The sequence below is a fragment of the Engraulis encrasicolus genome, unplaced genomic scaffold (assembly GCF_034702125.1).
Source record: "Engraulis encrasicolus isolate BLACKSEA-1 unplaced genomic scaffold, IST_EnEncr_1.0 scaffold_44_np1212, whole genome shotgun sequence".
Classification (NCBI taxonomy): domain Eukaryota; kingdom Metazoa; phylum Chordata; class Actinopteri; order Clupeiformes; family Engraulidae; genus Engraulis; species Engraulis encrasicolus.
Genome location: NW_026945753.1, coordinates 1 through 15983, shown reverse-complemented (window position 1 = coordinate 15983; position 15983 = coordinate 1). Strand labels below are relative to the sequence as shown.

The 15983-nt window shown below is 40.0% G+C and overlaps 1 protein-coding gene across 1 annotated transcript; it reads right to left on the bottom strand.

Moving 5' to 3' along the window:
- Positions 1-8618: 8618 nt before the first annotated feature.
- On the bottom strand, positions 8619-13665 carry LOC134444093 (interaptin-like; the record flags this gene model as incomplete). The annotated part of the gene is made up of 3 exons (XM_063193553.1): positions 8619-10198; positions 11824-11982; positions 13268-13665. Coding segments are annotated over 3 exons (2137 nt in total), but the record flags the coding sequence as incomplete, so codon positions are not given.
- Positions 13666-15983: the final 2318 nt, after the last annotated feature.

The window sequence follows — 15983 nt, the reverse complement described above, 5'->3', positions numbered from 1 at the left end:
GTCCAGATCAAAAAATGGGTACATAAAAAAGAGGTTTATGAATACAGATCCATTGTGAACATATTCAAACATATATATATATATATATATATATATATATATATATATATATATATATATATATATATATATGTATATATGTGACGGAGGTCATCTTGCACCTGTTCACCCCCCTCGGGGATCGACCGTGCGACCTCGTCAACTACAACGGTTCGGCAATGGGAGATACAGTACGATACCGCTGGGCCAAGAGACTAGCCTCTCGGCCCAACGGCACGAGACTGTATGCAGGGCTGTAGTGGTCAAATTAGAGGTGGGTAAACTATTAATTTTTTGATCAGACAGACCGTGACGCGACGCGACGCGTGTATCATCGGTGTATCTGTGTATCTACAGGTATGAAAATGGGTATGAGGCCAGGCATGATAGTAGGCCTATAAAGTATCGGTATCAACGCATCCAAAATGGTCATTTGTTTAAAAGCCACTAGAACTTTTTGGCATGCACATTCATTTGTCTACTATAAATGACAATTAAAATCTCTTCAGTTAGGCCTATAGGCCTATCACATAATTTGTGTGATCATATGATGCAGAGTGTGCCTTTGCTACAATCCTAGATAGTAGGCCTAACACCTATATTGGAGTAGCTCAACAGCATAACAATGCAGCTCAATTTCATAGGCCTATTCCACTTTCTGCATTAGGTTTTTAAAAATAGATTCACCATCATGTACTGTAGGCCCATCTCAGCCATTCCCCACAAAGATGAATGGCATTAGGCTATAACATTGGAAACTAAATATAAAAAACACAGCATTTGTGGTTTTCAACTGAATTGATAATGAAGTGCTATTAGGCTACATTTTTACATTTTACATTAGGCTATATTTTTATAAAACACCTCACAATTTACCTCTCCACCATCATCCATTAGGCCTACTTAGCTAGGCTAGGGCCTACTTGTAGTGGCATGGTGCTCATAGATTAGCAATAGGCACTGCAGCCATTAACAGAGGAACTGGAGTTTTACCTACCATTCATAAGCTAATCCATACAGTGTTATCAATAACTGCAAAGGAAATAGACAGAAGAAGAAGCTGATGAAGAAGAAGCTTATAATTTCTTTACTCAGGAATGAGTCCTTCTAGCTCTGAGAAATTGCTTTTGCAAATAACTTGGACATGTCAGATCATGAAATAATTTTTAGGCTAAGTCTTGTGACAAGGTGTAACAAAACTTGTACCTCCCTAAATGATGGATTTGGTGGTGTTACTAGGCTTACTCCTGTGTTAGGTTACTTTCATACCTGGCTTCACACGCTGGATTTTTTCCTCAACTCCACCGCGAACGTGCATTTGCGTTTCTATCGGCATTGCCGTCCGTAGAACCGGCGGGCAGATGCGCTTTCGCTTGTAAACATGGGGAACTCTGGCTTGTCCCCTACTTCTTTCGGACAAACGTTGCGAAGTGGCTAGATTTGATGAGAAGGGCGTGACTAATTTGCGAACGGTAGAGAGAAACCTGGAGTGGATGAAAATGATTCCTACTAAAGCGTTAAGTATGTTCAACAATATTTTTTAAATGACACCAAATTTATTTTGGATTATTCCAACGGCAGATCACAAGGCGCAGGGAACTTTGACGTGCGTAATTGCCATTGAGAGCTGCGTAAACGCTATTAAGAGGTGGGTAAACGCTATTTAGAGGTGGGTAAACGCTATTTCCTAAATTCCAGAGGTGCGTAAACGGCGTTTACGTGCGTTTACCCTCCACTACAGCCCTGTGTATGAAGCTATCGGAGAGAGGTTTACCAACGTTCCACGCCAACTCTGAGCTAGTTAGCCTCCGTTACACTCTCCCCCTTAAAACTCACTCCCATCCCGGGTCAGCGGCACCACTGTGACGGAGGTCATCTTGCACCTGTTCACCACCCTCGGGGATCGAACGTGCGACCTCGTCAACTACAACGGTTCGGCAATGGGAGACACAGTACGATACCGCTGGGCCAAGAGACTAGCCTCTCGGCCCAACGGCACGAGACTGTATGAGGCTATCGGAGAGAGGTTTACCAACGTTCCACGCCAACTCTGTGCTAGTTAGCCTCCGTTACATATCGTCGGCTTGCTACCAAAACTGCCTAAGTCCGATTTTGGGGTTTTCGGAAAACAGGGGAAAACTATGCGCCAAAGGGGGCGCCAAACGTCAGTGGCGGTTCTAGGAAATCTGAGACCCTGGGAAAAGAGCAATTGTGAGTCCCCCCTAATAATTTTGATCAAAGGAGATTTTTGCAGAACTCCCCTTTTTAACTCCCTTACCACATCTGCATCATCCTGTCGTCTGTGTCATTGGTCCACTACAAACAGTAGGCCTACCTGTCTAAGATGTTAATTTATTTTCTTTATTTATTTTGAGTGAAGCTGCAAGTCAAACATGAAATGGCTCCTAAGGAAAACAAAACACTTTAAAATAAATTATTTGATGTAGCACAATAAGAACAATGCACTGCACATTACTTTGATAGTTATATTATTATTTTTATTTTAATTCCAAACTTGAATCCTGGATATGGTGAATGATTGAAATATTTTTGTAGATCTTGTAACAATCTAGCATGCTGGTAAATCTCATGTCTACCAACAGATTTTCATAGATTTCTTTTACTTTCTAGCACTCTCCGTCATATTAGCTTTCAATGAAACATTATTTACATTCTCATTCAAAGTAGAACTCTTTTTGTTATTGTGCCAGAGCATTTGCTACAATGGTAATTCATTCATTCCTCATATCAGGGCAGATCATGACTCCAAGGTCACACAGAGTAAGCCATGCAGTGACGCCCAATCTCCATGTTGAGGTCCCATCAATCATGGAGGAGGATAAAGGGGTGGGGCACTTCTATGGTCCTTGTACCTCCTCACGAATTGTCTCCTCCTTCATCATCATCTTTGCTTGACTTCTGCTCTTCTCCATGCTCATAGAACTGCCCCACCCTCCCAACCTTGCCCATGACCGAGGTAACCTGGTCATAGAACTGTGCCCCGCCCACTTCAACACCATGACCGTGGCATTCAGAACATGGTATAGAACCACTACTGGACATTTGGAGTTATCTATCCCGCTGTGCAAGCTGTAATACATTGCACTGGTGATGCCAACGCGATGTTATTCAAAATCTACATTTAAAAACTTAAAAAATTAAACAAAGATATAATATAACAGATTATCATGATATGATGCAGTCCATGGCTGTCTTCTATAAACCTGTGATAACATCAAATAATTACATAATTAATAATTGCTCAATTCTTATCAAGGCTAAGCCTATCAACTAAAGTAAAGCTACAACCATTATCTCAGACAGATGTCTAAGAATGAAGTTTTGAAACATGGCCTTAGTCTTTGAAGAGAGAGAGAGAGAGAGAGAGAGAGAGAGAGAGAGAGAGAGACAGAGAGAGAGACAGAGAGAGAGAGAGAGAACTCTTAACAGATGTAAATAAACTGCTTCTTTCATCAAAATTGTCTAAGTCAAGTTACCCAAGTTATTCACGTTGGCAGAACAATTGTGCACAGGGCCCCAGGATGAATAGAGAGGGCCCCCATACCACCTGCCAAGATCATAATAGGGCCCCTACCCCTGCCACCTACAGGAGGGCCTTAGGCCTACAGGTAAATGCCCTCCTTGTCCTCCCTATTGCTATGTCCCCGGTCATTCATTTTCTCATAGGCAGTGTGTGACTTTATACATACAGATTTTTGAATCTGGTGACTGTTGTGATTGAGCAATGATTCTGGCAAAAAGCAGGGTTATGCAGCTGTAGTAGGGGAGTAACTTAATGCAAAAATATCATTTTGACCAAATACGGACTGTTATGGTAGCAAGCCGACGATATATATATATATATATATATATACATATATATATATATATAGGGTCATTCCACGCCAAATCTCCGAATCATCCCGCACGACCATCTCAGATTTGGCAGAAAAAAATCAAGGAGGTTCACAAACGTCCCAATAGGAAAAGTGCAAAATTATAGCTCTCAACTCCTCATAGTTTTGTCATTAAAAATGTTTTTGTCAGGTACCCCCCTGACTCGTTTGGAACAGAGTTCTCAGAGAGCCCACTTTCAGATTGCCGTATCCAAAAAACTGCTTTAGGTAGGTCCTTAGAAATTTCAAGGGGTAACATTTGGAACATGTACTTGTGAAATGTGGATTTCCACACATCCTCTTGTCATTTACCACCGTTTCCTGGGGGCTTAAAGTTGCTTGAAAAATTCTCACCTTTGAATTTGTGGGCATCTTTGAAGGACTGTGGTAAGTGCAGTTTTAAAGGCAGTTTGATATGGACACTGTATGTTCCCAACCATTCTGTGCATGTTGTGTTGAAAGACTGATCTTCTGCGATGAACAGTTCAAAAGATATGAAGTCCTTAAAATGGAAAAACTGAAACTTGGTGCCATCTTTGCCATGTCATTAAAAAAAAATGTCACGACTCACCACCATACTATCAACAGTTTTGGAAAGATTAGATGTCTGTTCATAACATATCCAAAAACTGGGATGGTATTCTGCCTCATTTGGTCACAATGATTTTTCAAAAACCCACTGTTGGGTGACTTCCATAGCTCCTATGAAAAATTGATATTAGTGGCATCTTCTCCATGTTATACAAAATAAATGACAGAACTCACCACTATGACATTTACAGTTTTAGAAAGACTCAATGTCTGTTTTTAACATATCCAAAAACTGGGGTGGTGCTCTGTCTCATTTTTTAAGAATGGACTTGTAAAAACGGCTGTGTGACATCTTCAGCTTGCTGCTCTATTGAGGTGGGGCCCCTGCTCTGATCTTTGCAGGCTACATGGGGGCCCTATCTACCAGTATTTGCCATGAGGCCCTATGTACAATTGATCCGCCACTGTGAATGACTTGAGCAATTTGAGTCAGACATTTTTGATACAAGATATTTGACATGAGCATTTTCGACACACTCAATATAATACGGCAAAAAAGTAAAAGTGGCTGTTGACAGAGTTTTTTTTTCAGCTTTTTCTGCAACTACATTTCAGTAAATCAAAGGTTATAGACGTGTGTAAACTTCATCTTTAGGCACTGAAAACCAAATACCGGAATAAAGTGATGAAATGTTGAATCACTGAAACATCCCCGTAGATCTTGAAACAAGTACATCCTGACTATCACCACATCTCAATGCTTTTTATTACAATTCATAACAATCTTTAATAACTTGTTTATCAACTTGATGCAGTTCTGAGGTCTGCTGTGGATTATTTATGAGATAGTACCTTTTATCATGTGATTATTCTTTCAACATTTGATATGTGTTTCACTCCATGTATACATGTGTGTCCATTTGTGCAAACTCATCAGGGTTTAAGTAGAACATCAAACTTAGATACTTGCATTGCTCAACTCTGTGGCAGAGTTGACCCTTGATGCGCAGACAGTTAGTATTGCAGTGGTCTAGCACCATGCTCAGGGTAGCTCAGTCATGGTGATTGGAGGGGCAGGACAGCTGTTTAGTCAAGATACCTCCTTACGAACAGTCTCCTCCTTTTGTATCAGCACTGTTTTTTCTCTTCTCCATGATAATAAAAGTGTCCCACCCCCCAAAAAAAACCATGACAAAGGTGACCTGTTCATAGAACTTGGCCCCGCCCCAGTCCTAACCATGACCGAGGAACCTAGCGCATTGTATTGGTTCATGGCAAAGGTCTGTGTGTGGAATCATTAGATATGCACCTCTACTAATAGAGCAAAGTTGCAGATATCATGGGAAATTGGAAATGTATTAAAGTAAAATATCCATGTCAGAGGGAGGGCCAGGGTGGCCTGAAAATCACATGTTTAATTTGGAGCAAATGGGAGCATCCCATTTCTCTTCATTATTCTTTTTCTATTATTTTTATCAAAATATCTTTACAGCTAAAAGAAATTTGTTAAAAAAAATCATATGCTGAAATAAAGTTTGACAAACATCCTGTATCAAGACTATGTGTTAACAATGCTACTTTACCAATCAGAATGATTCAATTAATTTATCACTACTGCAATTCAAGACTTACTTTACGGTGTAATAGCAAAATGTTAACTCCTACAGTGTTGAGGTTTAAACACATGGCCATAACCTTTAATTCACGAACATTTAGTTACCAAAAAATTTAGTTACCTAAAAGCTAAAAGAAAAAGAAAAATAATACTGGTATATAAATCACTCAACTGTTTCTTATTGTGTGCTTAAAAAATACTCAAGTCACATTTCTTGTATCAAAAATGCCCAAGTCAAACTGCCTGTCATTCACTGTGTCAGCCCAAATAGATTGGCACCCAAAAGTCTGCAAAGGTCATGATTATGGCCCCTACCACAAATTCAGGAGGGCCCTGGACAAATGCCCTGCTTGTCCCCCTATAGCTCCGCCCCTGGTAATTCATGTGACTTAGGCATTTTCACAGGAGCTGCTGATGTAACAGCAAAGGGTTTTTCAAGAGTCATTACAAGACATTGATGCAGAACACCATCCCAGTTTTTGGATATGTTACAAACAGACATCATATCTTTCCAAAACTGTTCAGTTCATTGTGGTGATTGCTGTCATTGTTTTGGTATAGCATGGCAAAGTTGCCCCCCAATATCAGGTTTTCATAGGAGCTGTGGAAGTCACACAACAGTGGGTTTTTAAAAAATCATTGTGACCAAATGAGGCAGAATACCATCCCAGTTTTTGGATATGTTATGAACAGACATCTAATCTTTCCAAAACTGTTGATAATATAGTGGTGAGTCGTGACATTTTTTTTTAATAACGTGGCAAAGATGGCACCAAGTTTCAGTTTTTCCATTTTAAAGACTTCATATCTTCTAAACTGTTCATCGCAGAAGATCAGTCTTTCAACACAAAATGCACAGAATGGTTGGGAACATACATTGTCCATTTCAAACCTCTGTTTTTAAAACTGCACTTACCACAGTCCTTCAAAGATGCCCACAAATTCAAAGGTGAGAATTTTTCAAGCAACTTTAAGCCCCCAGGAAACGGTGGTAAATGACAAGAGGATGTGTGAAAATCCACATTTCACAAGTACATGTTCCAAATGTTACCCCTTGAAATTTGTAAGGACCTACTTAAAGTAGTTTTTTAGATACGGCAATCTGAAAGTGGGCTCTCTAAGAACTCTGTTCCAAAAGAGTCAGGGGGGTACCTGACCAAAACATTTTTAATAACAAAACTATAAGGAGTTGAGAGCTATAATTTTGCACTTTTCCTATTGGGACGTTTGTGAACCTCCTTGATTTTTTTCTTCCAATTCTGAGATGGTCGTGCGGGATGATTCGGAGATTTGGCGTGGAATGACCCTATACAGTGTATATATATATATATATATATATATATATATATATATATATATATATATATATATATATATATATATATATATATTTTTTTTACAACAAAAAAAATATAAAAAAATAAAAATAAAAATGCTAAGTGTATACTGCCTTACAAAGGCAAAGTGCAGTAGACTGAAAATGGTCATCATTACACCTCTTTTATCATGTGCCAAAGCCTCATGGTCCAAATGTTTTGTGCCATCTGCCATGTCAAATTTGCAATAACAACAATATCCAATGATCTAACCTAGGCATTTTTCTCAGTTTCAATGTTGGCATAGTTGCTGCACTTTGCCTTTGTAGGGCAGTATAGTAGTGCCCGGCCCTTTTCAGATCCCAGTCCAGCCCTGCTTTTCTCTACTTCAACCCTGGCCTCTCTCTCATAGAGCTCTCTCATATCCTTCATCTCCTCTCTGTGCCTCATGTCAGTCACTCTTCTTTCTCTGTCTCTCTTTTCTCTTGCTCTCTTCAGCTTTTTCTCTATATCCTCTCTCAATCTACTTTCTCTTCTTAATTCCATCTCCAATTCTTTCCTTTTTTGCCCATCCCTCTCTTCTTTCATTTCCCTCTCTATCTCTGTTGTTCTCATATCTAACATTCTTAGTTCTCCTTCATGCTGCTGTATCTCTCCTTCCATCTTTTTCAGAGAATCCTGCACCGTTTTATCATGCTCCCCTATCCTCTCTACTTTCTCCAATGGTTTCTTATCACAGCTAGTTACATAAAACACAGATGACAACAATAAACAATTGACACAAGGACATCATGGAAAATGCACAGGTGAAATCAAAGACAAAGGGACAGGGTACTGGAGACACAGGTGGGTACAATAACCATGAAATAGGAACAGACAGGTACAATGAGGCAGATGAAAAAAAATAAGATAAGGGGCGGAGACACAGGTATTTGACAGGGGAAAAAATGAACCACATGTGGAGAACCAAACACTCAGAAAGTGAAAACAGTAGGCACAGACCATGAAGCAAACACAAGAGACAGGAGACTTAACTAAAACACAAGAACATAACCAACAGGACGCACAGATGGACATCTACAAAAGCCAACAAAAATGTGTTCTACACAGAAACACAAAAGTCCAATAACCTATACATACAGCATGAATAGTAAATCACAGACCTAATGAACATCATCATGTGCAAGCCCTCCAGAAATGTATTTGTGTACAAAAACTCTCTCACTTGTCTCCACATAACTCTTTAAGAAGAGACTGGCTATGACTGAGCAGAGAATGTGTTTTAGTCAGATTGTTTATCTCCAGTTTCTGTTTCTCCATCTCCCGGTTAATTTTCACCATAATCTGTCTCAAACGCTCATTCTCTGCCTGCCCCCCGTCTCCTCCCTGTTTTAGCTTCATTCGTGCTATTTCTCTCTCTTTCTCCTCCAATGTCTGCTGCAATCTCTCTATCTCCCTGTCCTTCTCTCTTTGTTGTGCCATGGATAAATGTGCCTCTAATTTTTGGTCTCCCTTGCTTTTTGGCTGCCTCATTTTAGCCATCTCAATCTCTTTCTCCTTAAGTGTTTGGCGGAGGGTTTTAATCTCTCTGTCTTTCTGCTCAAATTGTACTCTTAACTGCCCCTCCATCTTCTCCTTGCTCATTCCGATGTTGCCCTGTACGTCTCTGTTGAAGCCCTGGATCTCCTTGGTGATGCTGATGTTTCTCTGTAGCTCATGTAGAATGATCTTCATGAGGCTTTTCTCTACTTCAACCCTGGCCTCTCTCTCATAGAGCTCTCTCATATCCTTCATCTCCTCTCTGTGCCTCATGTCAGTCACTCTTCTTTCTCTGTCTCTCTTTTCTCTTGCTCTCTTCAGCTTTTTCTCTATATCCTCTCTTAATCTACTTTCTCTCCTTAATTCCCTCTCCAATTCATTCCTTTTTTGCTCGTCCCTCTCTTCTTTCATTTTCCTCTCTATCTCTGTTGTTCTCTTATCTAACATTCTTATTTCTCCTTCATGCTGCTGTATCTCTCCTTCCATCTTTTTCAGAGAATCCTGCACAGTTTTATCATGCTCTCCTATCCTCTCTACTTTCTCCAATGGTTTCTTATCTCCTACCTTCCGTTCACTTTGAATCCTTCTCTCTATTTCTCTGAGTTTTCTCTCTGCCTCCTGGTAGGTCTTACTGCTGTAGAATGTATTTCCGTTTCCTGTCACCATCTCTTCTATCTTCTCTAGCAGCTGTGTGATCTCAGTGTCATCAGGTCTGTCGCCAATGTTGAGAAGGTGATATCTGTTCCCACATTTCTCTACCAGCTGCTGGAGCTCCTGGCTCCCTGTTTGGAGCAACTCCTCCACACTCCTCTCTTCCCGCCCCTCAGCATGGGTGAAGAGGATCAGTGTGTGTCTCCAACATCCCTCCCCAAAAATGTCCTCCATCTTCTCCAGCATCCTCCTCTCCTCCCCTTCAGACGGCTCCACTGGAACCACCAGGAGGAAGGCGTGAGGTCCTGGGGCAGACAGACGGACACAAAGCCCCACGTCCTGCCTCATGTCCTTCTCAGAGAGTCCACTGCAGAACCAGTCTGGAGTGTCCACCACAGTCACCCGTCTCCCAGCCATCTCGCCATGTCTGCTCTCACTGTGCTGGGTGTCTGTGGATGTGTGTGTGCTGGCCTGCCTCCCAAACTCCTCTGTGCCCAGGATGGTGTTTCCTGCTGCCCTCTTCCCAGCTGCACTCCCCCCCAGCAGCACCAGCCTCAGCTCAGACACAGCAGGAGACACTGGGAGAGTTGGACCAGGACTCTCTCCTGTCACTGCAAGCACATGTGGAGTGATTTTTAGTTTCATCATAGTTTTCTTAACTTTCTACTATTTCAATATAATATTCTCACTTTATTATTATGATTTGGCTGTGGAAGTCCCCATATAGTGACATATTCTGTTGTGTAAGCTTTTCTATAATGGGTCAGGGGACACTCAACATTATTGGAAACATGTGCATCTGCTTGGTGTGGTCACAAGACTGTTGAACAACGAAATATGAAATTGCATACACTGGACAACAAGACAATGGACAGTGGGCATCTGGCCATGCGGGACCCCACATGCACAGAAGAAGCTCACACCATGGACTGTCGGGGAAGGAAATGGTTCCCTTCTATATCCACTTCAGAACTTGCTGGGTGGAATACTTCCTGTCTCCACGCAGTAACTTCTCCGGCCGTTAACAATACAATCTGCAGTGCTTACCATCTGCCGATATTAACCCTATCACAGCGGACGCATCATATTTGATTAATCAAATTCAAAGCCCTCTCCCCGCTGACACACAAAAAAACGATCTCAAAAACATCTTGCGTGTCATTTCCAAACGTCCTGCAGTACACGGAAACCACCACAAGATAGCAGTGGTCAACAACAAGTTGACCATAGCTTGGCGAAAAATGCAAAAATGGAGTAGAAGCGGTTTCCCTGACCGACGCTGAGATATCATCAAATTGCAAAGGGTTGTACAAATTTCCGAAATATAACTCTATATCCTTTAATTTGAACACTTGCTTTGTGCAATTAATCAAGGAAGAGTTTATATTTTTACACCGTGTTGCAGAGAGATCGTGCTAAAACTGATGAAACAAATAAGCACCATCCGGCGGTGGCAGGAAGTCAGCCATCAATGCATTTCGCCATAGGGAAACTTACAAAGCATACCACGACGATCGTTTAACAAAATACAAAAGTTGTTTTACTTTAAGACAAAGATATTGCCTTAAGAGATTTTTAGTTTGCAATTTTGAAAATGTAATGCAAAATGTTGAAATTATGATCTCGTAAAAAATGCATTGAAGTGAATGGAGAAATGGTCCAATTGTAGTAATGGACCCATATATTCAAATTCCACATCAAAAAATGAATAATGATCTATATTACACTCATAAATAGGTTGTTAAGCATTCGATCAGCCATGTTTTTACATAGATTTAAAAAAATTACCCAACCAGGCTGTGGGAAATGTAAAATATGGTCCTGCTAAAACAAGGATAGGCTAAATAAATGGCAGGATCTCACTAAATATTTAAAGATAATCCTCAAATTAAATTGTCTGACAACTTATTTAAATTTTTAAAAAGTTGTAAATTCATTAAAAGCCATTTTTCAATGGTCATGAAATTGCCCTTTTCATTTATTTAAAGCCTGATGCATCATATATGATGTATTAAATATCTCAGTGACCTTAACAAAATTTTGAATTATTTTTTTTTACATTTCTTATAAGGGACCAATATTGAAGCAACTTCCCAAAAAATTAGAATTTTTCTCTCATTGCTTTCATGGTTCAGGTCTCACAGGGTTAAGCAGATCAAAAAGACGGTTCTAGCTGATGCATGTTTGAAGGTCCTAAGTTGCCAAGATTAATGAGAATGTATGAGATATGACTTACTCTGAGGTGGAAGAAAGTCATAGCTTTGTGCATTCCTGACAGGTCGTGGGTGTTGCTCGTATGGTCTTGGTTGTGGTCTTGAAGAGCTGGAGTCAGATCTGTAGTCAAAGACTTGCTTGGTAGCTCTTATGGCCTCTGAGTCAGAGTGGAAGCCTCCACCTGCAATGACACCATCAGGAGTTGAACATACCGTACGTACAATAAATATATATATGGCCTTTTTATGTTCCCCGGGTCCTGTGTTCTCTTGTCTTTGTATGTGACCAGGGAACATAGAACCCTTTTCTGATAAAAGGGTCCTAAGCTTCCAGGTTGTGGGGAACATAGGATACGGGGGAACATAGGGATGACCCCTTACTAGCGACACAGGGTGGTGCAACAACAACTAATGCCACTATTGTATGGATTGTTTTTGTTTGTTTTTAGTGGATTATCTAAGAAGGAAATTCATTGCAGTATCATAATGATCAATTAATTTATAGGCATTTAGATGTTGTTGTACCACCTGATGTCTCAGTCCAAAAACGCTAACCCAAATACAAGAAAGTCACAACTCATTGTGTTAAACAATGCACCCAATGGAACACCATGAGGACACCATGATGCTAAGCTTAAGTAACAATCGCTCAGTTTGTAATTATTTTCTTAATGTTCATCATAACACCAATATCCTCACAATCTTTTGGAACGGACAAATTTGTTTTGTTTTTTCAATGGATACAAATAAGTAGTTTGGTTATGTTTTTCTCCATGGACACACAACCTCTGGACCAGCGTGTATGTAACATGCTCAGGCAAGAAGAGGTAACCAGTCCTCTTAAACACATTTAATACAGGTGGTGTTAACAGAATTATTATGTAGAATATCTGTGTTCTAAACCCTGTTTTGCCATTTCTTGCAGTCACAGCATATTATGTAATAGGGCCACTGAAACATGTCATGGCTCGTGTAAAAAAGTCTTCATCTTGAGAAACCTTTCTGTCTCCTCCAGCTTTGCAAGCAACCTTAAGTTTAACCGAGTCATGGATTATTTAAAAGTGGAGACTTTTACACACTTTACAGTGTATTCCAAACGTTTTAGTGCACTGAGACTTTAAACAACATAATAGGAGGTACCCAAAAACAGCTTTTGGACAAAATGACCAAACGGTTCCCCCTACTTCAGGCCTAAAATTAACCATGAGGGTACTTGATGACTGAAACGCCCTCTTAACCCCATGTACATTAACACTGTATCAAACAGTCAAGATTGGAAAACCTTCATTTTTATAATAATAATAATGAAATTGTACTACCACTACCAACTCTAACAACACCTTGACAAGATTACTACAAGTACAAAACAATATATTACAAAACATTACAACATGTAGGGCAGTATCACAACTATGAAGTTGACTCAAAGGGCCTACTAATAATACAACAGTAATAATGAATACTCACCATCTCCATGTCCTTTCATTCTGTCTAGATGTATCACTCTCTCCTCCACCTTTTTAGTCTTCTTTTCTAGTTGTTCTTGTAAACCCTCTATCTCTTTTCTTTTCTCCTCTAGCTGTTGAGTCAGTCTCTCCATCTCCTCATTTCTAGCTTTTAGAAGGGTATTCTTCTCTTTGAGATCATTCTCTACTTTTTTGATCTGTAAATCTTTTGCATCCAGTAATGTCTTTGTAGTCTCTATCTTCTTGTCTCTGTCCTGTATGAGTTTGTCCCTTGTCTGGATTTTGCTGTCTTTTATTTTAACATCTTGCTGTGCCTGCTCCAGCCTCTTCTTGTTCTCCTCTGCTTCCCTGTCCCTCCTCTGTATATCCTCTTGTGTTCTCCTCTGCTTCTCTGATTTTCTTCAGTAGCTCCGCATCAGTTAGACTCCGCCATGACTGGACAACAACTAAGAAAATTGGACAACAATAAAACATTTTTGAAATATTTGAAATATAAACCATTGATATATGTTTATATACATATATTTGCTATTCACGTTTCATAATGTGCAATAAATTTAGTAAAACACCGAAACACACAGTCACACACCCCTCCATAAACTACTGTAGAGTACTGTACAGTATCATCTATTAACCCCAAGGGAAATTAAGGTGTTCAGCAGCATACATGAAAACAGAATACAGATTACACTTACACACATATGTTGAAGATGCCATGCATCTATTGAGCTACATAGTTCCAGTCAACTGTAACACGTCCAGCATTCTACGGCAAGATTAAGCATACACACTGGACCCAAGTCTCACACCACACCCCTTCTAAATTGCACTGGCTTCCTGTCTAATCATGCATCCAGGTCAAAGTCACATGGTGTGTTATACATTAATATTATTGGCTATGGAGTGGGTTATGGCTTCAATTTTTTGGATTTGTTTAATTTGCTTCATGAAATGTGCTAAAGAATTGTGTGAGCGTTTTTTTTTAACCATCTTCAGATTATGAGACATTGCAACGACTGCAAAAAAGCAGCTGTTTTATTTTCCCAGTTTTTGGTATTTTTTCGACTTTATTTAATAGTACAGTGTGAGAGATGGACAGGAAGCGAATTGGGAGAGAGACAGGGAGGGGTCGGCAAAGGACCCGGGCCTGGAATCGAACCCGGGTCAGCTGCATGGCAGGTGAGTGCCCTACTGGTTGGCCACGGCAAAGAGCTTGTGTGAGCTTGAATTGTGTCTTTCTTCACCAGGTTGAGAGTATGAGACATTGCATCAACTGCAACACAACAGTTGTGTTATTTTCAACAGCATCTCATGTAGTCGAGTACATCTATGGCCTTAATACACCAAACCCCAAAAAAATGATACAAAAGGTTTCTCAAATGATTTCAATACATCCAGGTGTCCTTACTAACATACTAAAAATCTAGGGAAATCTAACTTCAGGAAAGGTTTCATTTTCAAGATTAAAGTGTTTTTAAATAAAGATTATTACATGATAATTACATCATTAGCTGACTTCAAAAGACCTATTTATTTTATATTGGAAACCCAGAAATGTTGTGTTTGTTCATATGTTTTTGTCAGCAATATATATTTGTCAAAATTGCCAGATGCTAACTTCCTTATATTGTTCAACTTCACTAGCCTAGGCCCAGAGCCGGCTCGCCCATTAGGCAGCCTAACTGTTTGCTAAGGGCGCTGGCCATGAGGGGGCGCCACAGCGCCAGAAATTGGAGAGGGAAAAATATCCTCTATTTTGAAAGGTGGTAGGCTATCATGTTTTATTTTCTATTCATTTTACCGTTTGGAAATACCTATAACCTACAATAATAACAATGTTTCAAGTCTCCCTGCCTCTCCACAACCTCCCTCTGTCTAACCAGACTTTACCTGCAGCTTGGGGAGTTGGCCGTTTTTGTTTGTTGTTGTTCATGTAAATGCGTCATACCAACCAGCCAAGCTGAAATGTCAGGTCAAATTGGACAATGTCCAAACGTCATAAACTGTCCGGTGCTCAGGGGAAGAAACAAAGGAAAGAAGAAGAGGAGAAAAGACTGAGGTATGGACAGTAAAGATGATGCCATGATTATGTTTGCTGTTACACAAGGAATATTAATTGAGAACGGCAACCTATTAGCTCATCATATCGCTAATCAATAACTACTAGCTAGTGCTAATGGAATCTGTTTATGAAAGCAGGGAGACTTTTCTAGTAGGCTAACAATACCTGACTGACTTTGATAGAAGGGCCCAAGGCAAGCTATAATGGAAATTAATAGGGTAGGCCTATCCTTATCTTCCTCTGTCCATTTTGTATCCACCAAGTGTTGTTGCTGTTTAGTAGTAGTACACACACAGTAAAAACTTACAAGGATTTCAGAGTAATTTACTGTGAAATCTCACAGTTAATTACTCTGATGTTCTGGTACACTATGCTACTGTGATGGTCACACGGCACACAGCAAATTAGTCTGAAATCATTGTATCACTTGCCATTTCTCACCTAACTTGCACATCACAGTATTTTACTGTGCTCTTCAAGGATAACCAGCATGCCAAAGTGATAAACTAGGAAACATCACAGTAAACTACTGTGTGGGCGGAGTATCTATTGAATTATTAGTGCATTGGGGCACAACTTCAGTCAAAGACAAGTTGGGCTCTTCATTACATCACAACTTTCATTGACATTTTCAGCAAAGTTATTTCATTCTTAA